General features: G+C 42.0%; 1 protein-coding gene across 1 annotated transcript in view; it reads right to left on the reverse strand.

The window, feature by feature from the left end:
* Positions 1-13,268, reverse strand: part of LOC117550076 (latent-transforming growth factor beta-binding protein 2) — a 94,229-nt gene extending 80,961 nt beyond the window's left edge. Inside the window, exons 1-2 of the mRNA XM_034222374.1 lie at positions 11,675-13,268; positions 9,046-9,119 (exon numbers count right to left, since the gene is read on the reverse strand). Coding sequence (XP_034078265.1) covers positions 9,046-9,119; positions 11,675-12,117 — 517 coding nt within the window. The 5' untranslated portion in view covers positions 12,118-13,268. The remainder of the gene's footprint in view (positions 1-9,045; positions 9,120-11,674) is intronic.
* Between the last annotated feature and the right edge of the window lie 437 nt (positions 13,269-13,705).

Genomic DNA, 13,705 nt, shown 5'->3' on the forward strand with positions numbered 1-13,705 from the left:
CAGTACATTTGAGTTGTCTTAGATGATGCACACTTATTGAAAGACCACTGCATTAAGCATCATCAGCGTGTGGTACAGTGAGAAAAACTAACACATTGAAGATTAAATATCAAACCACCCTCTTCTGTTTTTTGGTTGACCAGTTTTTATTTAGAAACCAATTCACTAGAGTATTTTGATTTAACTACTATGAGGAAAATGTAGCCCCTTTTTTGATTAAGCATACACATTTAAAGAGATGTGGTTGTGGATATATATAACTTGGTATGTGATCCGAATTTTCCATCATGGGATAAAGTAGGAATTGCCTGGGCTCTGTTTGGCAAGGAGTTAAATCAATCATCTAACTAAAGTACGTGCTGGCTGTCTGCCACCGCCTCGTCCGGAGTCTGTTTAACCTCAAGTTTGGGGATGAAGAGGTGGATCCAATAGTCCACAGATTCCAGTGATATTATGCCGCAGGGGGAGAACTTAGTAATGTGTGAGACTGTGTTCTTCAAATAAACTGTCTGAATTAATATGAGAAACAGTGCAGGTAAGAAAAAGAATCCAATGAATGAAGTAGGCGGCTGGCTGATGATGGGATATGTGTTTAATTCTGCAACATGTGGCTCGTTTTCAGCCATGGGACACACAGAAATGACACCAGACAAACATGTCGCCTGTGCTGACAGTAAAATGGACAGGTCAGTGACTCTGGGCCAGACATGTGCCCCACATGAAGCCTGTTGGCCGGCCGCAGCGTATCCTGCCACTGCCTGTCTGTGTTGTCTCTGGGCCCGGCCTCTGGGCTGTTGAACACATTGTCGCAGTAATTGCTGTCATGCAGATTTGTCTTGCACATCATTAAAACTAATTGGCTCACATTCCATCCATTTTACAAATATGTGCAGCAATTATTGCTTTGCGAGAGTAATAATAAAATGGGAATCCATCAGAAATAAAAGAAAATAAATGGCAAACATTCCTGGCATTGCCACTTCACCCTCAATTATAACTAAGCCAACTGGCCAAGTTTTGCAAGACTGTGTTGAGATCCAGTCATCTGAAAAGGGGAGACTGTTGGCAGCTTTGAACCCTCCAACCAAACATGCTGATCCAGGACAATCTGTATGAAACACATTATTAATGCGGACACAGCACTTTCTTTCCCCTAAAAATATATCTTCAACTTTACATTTAGGTGGGTCTGAGGTCTTTTCTCCCTTCAGTCCTCAAACCTAAGCTACATAAGGATATTTTAAGGAGGCCTAAAGAAAACGCCTGACGGCCTTGGCCATCTTTCTGCAAATAGTGTTCACTTCGGAGTAAAGGGATCAGTTCTGTAAGAATATAAACCTTAAAAGGTATTTCTGTAGTCAAAGTTCGAGGCAAATGCACAGTAATTCTGTAGGTAATAAAGTAACCGTAGGGTCTTTATAGAGCTAAGCATGGTTCAAATTTCTCTAGTGGGCTACAGTTACCTGTTATAAGCGGATTGTATGTGCATGTCTATATTAGGAAAATTACCATTCTCGCTCCCCCCTTTCACTGGACTCTAATTTCCAACTAAGAGCTTGTTTCCAGTTCATTACAATCCACCAGAGATTCACCGTTCCCCACTCTGTGACTCAGAGTAACACAACCCATCAAACCTTTACAGTTATTTCATTCAGCAAGGGGCCATTTGAAACCAATATCCGACATAACTCAAACATGTAGAGAAATCTCCTCACTTTACGCAGGTCAACAGTGCTACCAGAGGTAATTTGATCTTTTTTGAAAATAATATTGATAATGAAAGCATAATCGCCAGAATCTTGGGAAGGACTTTTTCCAGGCTGAGCGCATTACGCGCCATTATGAGATTTAGAGGCTGGGAGCTGCTCCAGAGATTTGAATTTAGTAGAATACGACAAAAGGCTTGACTAAAGTCCCTTTCAACACTGTAATTAAAGAGAGGAAGTTAGAAAATATCAATGAAAGTAAAAATGACAGTTGCACCAGAAACGGCTACACTGAAACAGACAGTTCTAGGTAATTACCTAGAACTGTCTGTTTCAGTGTAGCCGTTTCTGGTTTGATTCTAGGAGATACGATAAAATAACAGTGTTAAATCTATAGAAAGAATGTGTGTATATACATGTGGATGCAATGTTGGTCAAGAATGTTAAGCCTCAGCGATGTATGAATGGGTGAATGATAAAGTATGAAGGTGAAGAATGAAGTATGTAAAGGTCTTTGAGGCGTCTCGAAGACTGGATAAGGAGCTATAGTACAGTCCATTTACCAATTAAATTAGGTCCTAAAATTTGCTCTGAATTTAAAGCAACCGTATATAGACAATTGTAAAACTCTTGTCACTGAAACGTAGTCTGTTCAACATCCTGCGATGACAGCAAGAGCCTCTTTTTAGGAGTTACCACTGAACCTGACAGATCTCATGAAATAGGTCAAGTGTTGAGGATTGTGGGAGGCAGCAGGGGTAAGCAAGCTTAAGATTTGCCTCTCATCCGGACTAGCTATCCGTTAAGGGAGTAAGAATTGGTCTATTGAGCAGTTAATACAATTGCCTCTCAATGCTAATCATTTCAAGTGAGTGTTAATCTCTTTACAGCATGTGATTTCCACATGGTTGCCATTGCAAATGCTATCACTTCAGGCTTGCCAAACGCTAACTTAACCAAACTGTTACTGTAACTCTAAAGTTCTCTATCAGTCCTAATCAGAACCAGAACGAGGGAATCTGACACTGTTTGACTAATCCTTTATTTTTCTCTTTGTGGTAAATCTTACAAGGGTAATATTTCACCGGATTAAGGTGCCTATGTCATGGATGCACATATTTCAATCAGTGTGGGCGTTTTGGTCCAATACAGTAGTTGTAGCTTTTATTCTCCTAACCCACCTCAGCTCTGTGTGGGGATTTTGTTAACCTACACTTGACCCATGACACTGTGTACATTACTTTTAGCCGCGCTATATCGTGCCTCCAACCCTCAGACTCCCACATTCAGATTCTAATGAGCCACATGCTGAGGCGCTCTGTCAAGGATATCTGGATCTGGGGGCGTACGCCCGCAACATGTAAAGCTGACTCTGAGAAACGTGGTGTTCACCAAAAAGCCACAAACCCCATCCTCCTGAGGGATCACATCGCAACAACTTCCATATGGTCTTTAAGCAGGAGAGTGCCATGATATATGGTTGACTACAGTCTGACTTAACAACACTGGGGCCTCAGCGAGCGTGTGTGTGACTGAAGGAGAGGGGTGCTGGTTGTTAATGTTGCTTTGTAACTGTCAATCAAGCCCATTCTTGCTTTTCAGGCTTTCTGCTAAGAGATAGGCGGTAGTCGTCAACTTTTTGCATCATGAAAGCGTGTTATTAGAGAATATCTTTCATCTAAACATAGCCATGTTTGTTCTACTTCTTCATTACCATAATATAGCAGCTCATGAACAAGAATGTGCAAATAAACAAGAAATAAATTTAACAGGAAGATGTCTCGGTCCAGACGCTGAACAGTACATCATTTGCACCACACTTTCGTCTATGGTAGCAATTAGAAAAACATGTGGCGCAGGAGGCAAAAAACAGAACGCAATTGCAACCTTTAAGCAGACACACCAGCTGGAGTGGAGAAAGCAGCACTCCTGGTTTGTGGAGAAGAGCAAAGAACGAGCTGTCCAGCATGTTAATGATGGGTTTTGGGCCAATGGGGTGTGTATTGATTACAGGATATGTCCAATGGACCATAACTCTCTGCAGGGCTGCCAAGGGAGTGTCATGCCCGTAAACTAAACCCCCACAAATCCACACACGACATATAAAGCTGAGGAAGGCTCTGTGGCTGTATGTGCGGCAGTCATTTCAAATGAAGTCACCAGAAACACCAGCGTTTTAAAAACCTCCTCCTGTTCTTGTAAAACAGAGGACACCGCTCACAAGGTTTGGTTCTCATCAATGTAAGCTGTCTTTTTTCAAAGCTGTGGGAAAGTAGGTTTTTCTTTTGGAATATGAATGCCTCAATGCTGCAGAATGATGACAATGTATTATTAAATAGGTGAGATATTCATCATCGTACAAACTGAGGATAACAGCTGAAATCAAAGCTGCCTATGACATTTGATGTATGAAACTGCACATTTTCCATTGGATATCAACTCATAACTAATTAATTTAGCATTGTTCACCCTGCATCATGTGCTTCACTTCAGCTCATGACCTCTAGCTGAATGTCACTATCCTAAGAAGTGCCATAAAACCATAACAGTACAGTTCATTCATTCAATTGTTATGCATAATAAAGTATCTTTCCTACCATTAAAAACAAAGCACATGACAAGTTAAAATAAAAGCAAATATCACAGAGCTATGTGGGTGCTTTTGCCTTCGAGGCAACCTTTTGAAGATCAAGTCTTAGTTTGAATGCAGAGGGCAAAGTTCACTGTTAGACTAAATCCAAATATAGGAGGATATTCTATTGTGTAGCAAATGAAAAGCAAAGCGAGACGGCTTGTATCTATTAGGTGAAGATGGTGAACCTACATTTTTGGGTACTGTTTTGGAGGTCAGAAAGCGTTCGCACGTGTTTGTCCTTGATACTTCTCCAGCTGCTTCACACATGTTGTAGCAAAAGAAGAGCATAACTGTAAAAGGGATTCACACACAACAGCAACTGTGGATTTGTATAGTTTTGCTATGATTGTTTGTAATATTTTTTTCACATAAAACCCACATTGGGATGGTTTGATATCTGTCATGGGGAACAGCTGCTTCAATCTCTGAACATAAGACTTACATGCTCTCACAACACTGGAGGGCTTCAATCATACTTAAACTACACTGGGGACATGGTGGTAAATAGGAAACATGCTAGGAAGGAAAGTTACCTTGTCATGAAAGAGGTAAGCAAGAGAGAGAGAGAGAGAGAGAGAGAGAGAGAGAGAGAGAGAGAGAGAGAGAGAGAGAGAGAGAGAGAGAGAGAGAGAGAGAGAGAGAGAGAGAGAGAGAGAGACTTTCTGCATGAGGAGTTATTTTAGGGTTGGGGTGAGGCCCTGAGATGCACAGCAGGCCAAAGAAAGCTGGAAGGCAATCAAAAAGAAACTATTTTCTACCGCGTTTCACTCTGTCAATCACCAACTGCTTCAGAGACTGAAAACAACTTTATTCCTCCCTGTGAATGATGCACCTTTCATCTGCACTCTCTGAGACAGTGAGGGGTTTAAATTAAACAACATCTGCTTTTTTTTAGAGGGTCATGCTCCTGCCGCTGGCAGAAAGTTGCCATGTGTGTTGCGTGCTTTCGCCAAAATATTGTGATGTATAGTGTGGTGAAATAAATTCCGTTAAAGCCGGCACTTTAGGGAGCATTATGAGCTCAGGTTAAATGTAAAGCCAGTTCCTGTCTGTGCTGCAGGGAGTCTGAAGGCCCACAGTCCGTAAGTATTCTATATTGTCCTGTACATTCACTGTGTGTGGTAGACTATGCCATTAATCCAATTACTAAAACAGCCATGTCAACTGGAGGAACCAGAGCAACACAACATAAATCTGATGTATAGTGACCCTGGCAGTATGAGCGGCGCCGACACCTACTGTAGCATTCCTCTTCAGCGAGCCGTGTGTGGTTTTGGTGACATAACCATTGGATGGATTTCAGTGAGATTTGATACAGACATTCTTGTCCCCCTTGGAATGAATTTCAATTTCTTCAATACTTAGTTAATGACAAAATACCTGCAACACACATGCTGACCTTTGTTCTTAGTGCTAATTTCCTCAGGCAAAGAGGTTATGTTTTCGGGTTGGTTACTTTGTCAGCAGAATTAAGGAAAAACTACTGCGGAAATGTTAATGACATTTGGTGGAATGGTGAAGCACGGGCCAGGGATGAGCGGATCTTAATCATGTGACAGATGCACTCATTATCTTTCACATGGTAAACATTCCATCTGCTCAAAACAGATATTGACATTTAGCTCGAAGAGAAAGCTGTGTCTAAAGTAAGGACAGCCTCACAGACCTTTGTTGTAAAACTAGGAGGTATCTGACTTGCCAAAGGGATCCGTTACCTCAGTCTGTACCTCCTGGTAGCCTATCCAAGAATCCATTTACAGCTAGGTATGAGTGAAAGCCACATTGAAAAGGTGCAAAGATAAGACTGAAGCCTCTGAAAGCCGATACAAAGGAGGACAGATAAAACTCAACTCTATTCTCCGGTAACACTGGCTTTTAAAGGTCTTACTTTAATTGTTTTTTCCCAAGAAATGTGGTAAACCAAAACGGCAAAACAGCAATTCTTCACAGAATTACCACCTAATTCGGGGTTACTGTATTTACACATAAACTTGCCAGCAATTTAAACTTTCATCCTATTATCACAGCTAAGTAGCTTACTATTTTGTAAACAGATTTATGTAGCAATTTCCTACTACAATCTGATACACATTTTATAGAACAACTTGCTCTTGTGTGCCAATTACTGTCACATACAAGATTCCCACAGCTTCCTAAAGTGGTGTAAGATTACATGAAATCCGGTTGAAAATGTTCCATAGAGATTTTGATCCAGACGTTCAGCTGACCATCTGCAGTGTTCAGCACAAACACTTCCTCAGTATTGCAGCTGACAGACAGTCTTGTATTATAACTCAAACAAGGCTACAGGTGGGCTGTGGCTGCGTGAGGATACAATATGGCCTCCCTCTGCTCTTCATCTAAGCAACACTACTTTTTTAGGAACAGATGTGAACCTGGGCTCAGCGGGCAATAAAGTATAAGCGCATGACCCAAAAAACGAGATGCTCCATTCATCTTGAGCTTCGATCCTGTCTTCAAGTTAACAAATGGAAGTAATGCCAAGCTCACACTTGGCCAAACACAACGCTCATACAGTACACACTCCTTTGATTCTCAGCCACCATTAATAATAGTTGGGTAAAACGTCTGTCATAAAAACCTGCGAAGTTTCATCTTTACTTAAAATCATCAAGTTAACTAAAAGATAAATAAACACCGGCAGTCTAAACGCAATGTTCTGTATTTAATCGATCAAAGCTTTGTATCTAAAAACCCTAGCTATTTTGAGCACATGGAATGCACTTCAATACAAAAACAAGTCTGCTAACCATCCATCCTGAAGCCGAAAACAGAGACAGTCAGCACCGAACCTGCCAGGACATGGGCAGGATGGAAGCTTCGGAGAGCTAGACAACAATCTCCGACCAGACCCACAGAGACTCAGACGTAGACGGTTTTATATCCACACTTCTAAAGACATGTAAGCGCATTCCCTGGACAACAAGTGATCCAATTCCTGCCATAGATTTGCTATGAGCTCAACCCAATTGAACAAGGAGGTATTGTTTGGAAGCCATAAGTGAGACACCCAATCCAGCAAGCAGCTGACACTTTTAATATTAGACATGACTTCAATCCCTTCAGTGAGAATTTCCTAGAAGCAGCTCAGCCATGATATGTTTTTACTTATGCTTCCAGACAACAGGTTTGTTCCTTTTACTTGTCCCCACTGTGAACATGTTTTCTCATGCTGCCATCGCCTAATAAAGCAGCCTGGGTCTCTGGTGGGGACGAAATAAAGATAGCCTGAGCCTGTTTTCCTCCATGGAGGTCTTCTACGTGGGGGCTTCCAGTCCCAGCTCCAGTCTGGGGCCTTTGTGTTGGCACCTTGCCGGCCGTGAGGCTTCACTCAGCTGATGATAGCATAGCCTCCAGTCAGACCTGGGTGAGGGCCAAGCTGTAAGAGGGTCCAGATGGTTGGACAGACCCTGGCCTGCTTAAGATGCATTGCCTTGTTTAACACAGGCAGGTTAGACTGGACCTGTTACTTTTTGGCAGATTAAAAGTATTTACTCTTTTAATTTGAGTAGCCGCAGCTCCACGCTAGATGTAATTTACACCTTGGTAAGTGTGCCTTTAGCTGAGACTTGAGAAAAAAATGAGGAGGATGCTTTGCACTGGAGAGATGGGAAGGAGATGGGGCCAATCAGCTTGTTGTGTAATCGGCAGAAATGTGTGTCAACTGTGTGTGTGTGTGAGGGGGATAATTAGCAAAGAGAAACTGAGAAAACAGTAAACAAGTCAAAGAGAGGTAGGCCTATAGCTAGCTAGCTGCTACATTGATAGATAGATGCCAGCTGCCGTGTGGGTTTTACTTTACTCATAAAATGTAAAGATAACTCTCTCTAAAAAAGCTCCAATTCCAACATGTTATTTCAGTCTGCAGCAACAATGGCGGTCGTAAACATGAAATTCAAATATCACATAAAAAGACTACATTTAGTTCAAGCTGTAGCCATTTCTGTGCTGAATTGGAACCCGTCCTCCGACCCAAAATCAGATGTTTTGTTTTCAGCAGTGATCCAAAACAACAATCTACGCAATTTTGCATTGTTTTTTTTTACCTTGTAATGTGACAGACAATATTAAGTTAGGATAACAAAGCAGCATCGCTGGGTTCATTTAAAATCTGTGGAAAACCTGCAGTATGATTGTCGGAATTCTGCGGGCACGGATACTGTTATACCAATTTTGCTTCTCAAGAAGTGGTCGATTGTTCATTCTCTCGCAGTATCTTCTAGTCCACTTTTTAATTATCTGGCAGTTAGGATATCCAATACTGCTGAGGTCAAATAAAAGAAGAAGCCGTTCCACCCATAATTAAGGGCTTCTGTCATAGAGCGAGCCAAGTGCTAATGATGGTAATTTCCATGCGGGGATCCAACATGAAAAGAAAAAGCATGAGGACAATAACACCCTAGGAAAACTTTCATTGGGCTATTCCACTTGACAGGACAGTCATTAGTGGCCATTTACTGAGTTATATGTTCAGTCTGTGTGAATAAGATTCTAAAGCCTCTGTCTGAGAAGTTTACTAGTTCAGAAAGCTCTAATGTACATAATGCATGTCAGTGTGCTTGTGTGCTGCTTGCAGACCTTACAACCATGTGTGTCCTTAGTATGTAAATAATAAAATAGATATATTTCGTAGCTTAGATTATTATTTCAAATGTAAATAGGACAATCAAGGTTTTTACTTACGTTTTATGCAGCGATTAGTTCCTGGTGCCAAAGCCCAGCCTGAGCAGCACTGCTGACCTCCACAGACATTAGGCCTGAAAGGAAGACAAATACAAAAAAAGGTGAATTAAGACTCTGACGGTACAGCTTCAAGCCTCCATAAATAACAAGGACATTTTAATAATCCATGGAGCAATAACATCAAATCTTTGCACGACAAGCTGATCTGGTTGCTAAGGCTGTTACAGTTACAGATCATTCCGTTGTGGCTTTCCTATTGATATGAACACTTTAGAGATTACACTATAATTGCATTTTATTTGATAAAAATGTCAGGGCAAGTCACGAAACCCTATCTGAACGAGGATCCAGTCCCTCTGTAATGCACGAGTCGAGTGAAAACAAAAACAGTTATCGGAGCCTTGAAGGGATTATGAGAGACACACGGGACATGAAAAGCACCCTGCATCTTCTATAAATCACTGAGCAAATGAGAGATGACAAGTTTTAAACAGTAAGAACTGCATTCTTTGCACTCTTTAATCCACACATTCAGCACGGGTCAATTTATCGCAGTGAGATAGATGAAAAAGCACCAGACCGCAAGAGCAACTTGAGGGCAACAGTCACCGCGCTGGCAAGGATCTGTGCCCCGTCATCCTTTCACGAGATATTACAGTAAGTGGATGTCTGACTCATGGTGATTTGAGAAGATAACGGGAATTGACTCATTGACCTCAGTTGGATTGGGCTCATTGGATACTGCAAGTCTTACTGGGGCGTCACAGGGATAACGTGCAGTTGTTTTGGGCCCTCTGGCAGGCTTAACTTTGTCATAAATCAAACACATCAGGCCAGGCCCGTGCCAAATACATCAGTCATCACATTCAAATTCCGTCAAGGGATATATGTATGTAATGGAGAACGTTATACAACATAATTAGGATCCTGCCCCAGGTTAAAATGAAGATAAAACCATGTTCACACATAGTTATATTTGTATTTCAAACATGAGGCACAGGGTATAATTTCACCACTGAGATATCTCAATCATTCCACAACTGACAGGTGCACACAGAAGGGAGTCATACTGAGTATGAAAAGTAAACCTGGTGCTTCCAGTGCCTCCGGGTCCACTAAATGAGTGATCTGAGTGGGAATTCAGAGAGGAAATGTGTCATGAAAACACTTTCTCTAACAAGTGGCGGGTGATTCATCTTAAGCTAATGAATCAATGTGTCACCATTCAGACTACTATAATGTTCCCTGGAAGTTATGTAACGCCACCTTTATGTTTCTATAAAACTCAAAGAAGCCAATTCATTCAACACTTGAGAATGCTTTTTTTTTGGCAATGTCAAGCAAGGTAATAAAGCATGTCTGATTGAACACTACAGGCAGGAATTTACTTAATGCATTGCTTTAAATTGACAGCAACGAAATTCAACCATGCATGAGAACAACTGTCGGGTTGACGGATTGGCTAAGAAATGTTATTTTTAAGGTGTGATGGATCAGGGCATATTGACAGTGCACAATAAAACACAGTTATTTTGTGGACAGAGTAAATACAATTCAGATATAAGTACTGGAAAACATTCCCAATGTTATCAATGTTTAGGTTTAAGGCAGGTGAGTGTACATTATTTGTATGCATACAGATGGCACACCAATTGCCTTAATCATCCTCCGCATTAATTAGCCATATAAATAATCAATTTCCTAAAGGCAAGAGCCCATTTTATGACACACAAAAGAGATATTGTGTTTGTTTTTCAGTGTCTGCAACCCAAGGTGAGCCATTAAAATCCCCCTCTGATTGTTATGTAAACCCTTTTCCCTCTGGTGTGTATCACGCTTTGTCCCTATGGAACAAAAAGGACTGGATACATGAAGGTTCATTTCACAAAAAGAAAAGAGCTTTAATGTGGAAACAACCCATCGTCCTGAGTTTAACAAAGACAAAAAAATAGGGATTTGCAGCTTTGACAGAGGGCCATCTGAGAAACAGGTGTTTCTGATCACTAAGCAAATTTGCAAATGTTCACCAGCCAAGGCTCCGGTTGAACCACTACATATAGCCACAGGCAAGAGAATAAAAGGGTGCACACATTGAAGTAGTCTACAGCCATTCTCCTACTTTCATTTAAATATGCTGTAATGTGTAGTAATGGGAGGAAATGGTGATAATGCAGTGTTACATTAGTGTCAAAATAGTTCATATATTCATATACATTTGCTGCTCATTATACACCTCCACTATCAGCCCAGTAATCAGCACAGTGTTTAACCTCAGCTATTATTACATGTCCTGCCATGACCCTGATAACTAAACACACACATTACAGTCATTTGTATACAGCTTTCACCTAATGTATTCCATCCACACGGCTTTGTATTGACATGGAGCACAACTTTGAAGCCCTTTTCTGCGGGTCATATGTTACATAATTACTTGGATTGCATTACAGGAAGAGATATTCTGCTTTAGTGGCCCACAACCACTTTACAGTAAACCACATGGACTCAGTAAAATAGGTCACACAGATTCCTAAAAAACTTCTGCCCATACAGTGAACGTGAATGGCTTAAACAGCTTGATAAAGCAAAGTAAACATGTTTTATATGAGCATTTGGCTTCCGTTCTTACCCAACAAGTCTCCTTGTGCTGGCAGAGCCGGTCTTGCTGCTCTGCCTCCGGTTCACTCCGCTCCTGTGCAGCGGGCTGCCCGGGTGTCTGGCGGTGCGCAGCGCACCATCCCGCGTCGCAGAGACGGGGTCTTCCCGGGAGACGCCTGCAGCATGAGCCGGTCCTGCTTTGGATGTGCCCCTGGGAAGTCGGACAAGAGTCATTGACCGGCTGGTCCCAGGAGAAGTTTCACTGGATGGTTCCGGGGATGCATCGTCCTCTGGTTCCCTTGGCGAGTGACCTTGACTCCTCACCCGGGATTGCTGCTTGTTCGACACCGCCTGGGCTGCCCCTGCACCCTCTTTCCTCCCACCTGTTGTGTCCTTGTGACTGTCACTAATTTGCACCAGCGCAACAATCAAAAGCATCAAAACAACAAATCCTGCGCGGTCCATTTTCAGCATGCAACGTTTTGAAAGTACCGCGTAAAAAGGCAGATCGCGTTACAGTTGTATTGAGAGCCACTAAAATGTGAGCAAATGAAATAAAAGTCCGCGATTAATCTACACGAGTTCAGCAAGACGACATCCTCTCCCAGGAATGAAAAAAGCCTGGATACCTCTTCATAATGCCCAGGTAAGAGATTGCGCAGTAATGTCTTCAGGTTGTCAAATCAGCACCTAACTACAGTCCAAAGTGAGAAACTCTAAGCTTTCCTTCCAGCAGTGAACAACTATTATTTTAGGCAAACATTATTCCATCTGTTTTAGTTTATGTTAAACAAGAGAAAGAGGCTCAAAAGAGAGCAGCGTGCTGGCTTCAGGGCTGCTGAAGCTGTACTCCAAGTGAGAGAGTTTGAATCGTGCTCCCATGAATATCACCACCTCCTTGGATCTGAAGTCACCGGGAATTTTTGTAGGGATTGCATGCGCTTTCCAAGAAGAAACTCCCCCTTGTCGGCTGTATTGTTGCTTCACTCACGGCACCGCTCGGTCCATGTGCCCACACGCACTTTCTATGCCAAGTTACATCATGTTACTGAGCGTCTTTTCCTGTGATCCCTTTGAACAGGACTTTTGGAATTATCCTGAGTGCAGGTTAATCGTTACCTTTCATTTAAATTTGAATTGGCATGCTACTACAATATCATAAAACTTCAGAAACCAGAGGTTTTTTTCCTGAATAATCCACAACACTGATTGCTGGATTATTTGAGTCAATGCATTCACTTTTATAATGACTTGAATTGATTGAGTGTAGAGTCATTGTGTCAATTGATCACATTGCCACAACACAGTGTGTAGCACAGTTCAATTAATGCTGTGGTTCATCTTTTATAAATAACAGCGCATTGTGGCCATTTGCAAGTTTACAGACATGCTTTAAACCAGCAGTAAAATGTATGGGAAATCTCAAACTCAATCTGAAATCTTGGAAAACAGGTTATGTAACAGATCCCATTCATCTCCCCCTCTCATCCATGCTGCATCATCACTTTCCCTCCGATTGTCTGGAAACAACACATTTCTCTTCTCCCATAAGATCTTAAACAACCCAAAGAGTTGTCTCGCTCCTCTCATTCAACCCAGCAAGATGCACGCCTGTCTCTCTCATGAGTGGTCCCTGAGCACCATTACCACACACTGCACTGCCATCCAAAACAAACAGCAGCGGTAAGAAAGACTGTAGTCTGCTCATTCATTCTCCTTTACTCTATAGCTTGGCCATACAAACCTCTTGAGATTTACCACTGAAACTTTGAAAAAGGTTATTGTACACTTAGAAGAGACTGTCTCCTTTCCTGTCAGATCACCAAGGAAACATCATGTCTGTGTGAATACTTGGGCTGAGCGCCACAGCTCCTCTTGCAGCCCATGAGAAACCTAATTAGAGAAGGAGGCTGCATTTGTCTTCTTGTCCGAAAGTCTAACTCCACCCCCAGTCAGGTTTCCCTGCTGGTGTCGACGGCCCCCAAAGAAAAGATCGTGGCCAGTTGACCCCAGCATCCTAGAAGGTGAAATCCACAAATGTGTGGGTTGCTATCTGCTCAGT

This window comes from Gymnodraco acuticeps, unplaced genomic scaffold (genome assembly GCF_902827175.1).
Source record: "Gymnodraco acuticeps unplaced genomic scaffold, fGymAcu1.1, whole genome shotgun sequence".
Taxonomy (NCBI): domain Eukaryota; kingdom Metazoa; phylum Chordata; class Actinopteri; order Perciformes; family Bathydraconidae; genus Gymnodraco; species Gymnodraco acuticeps.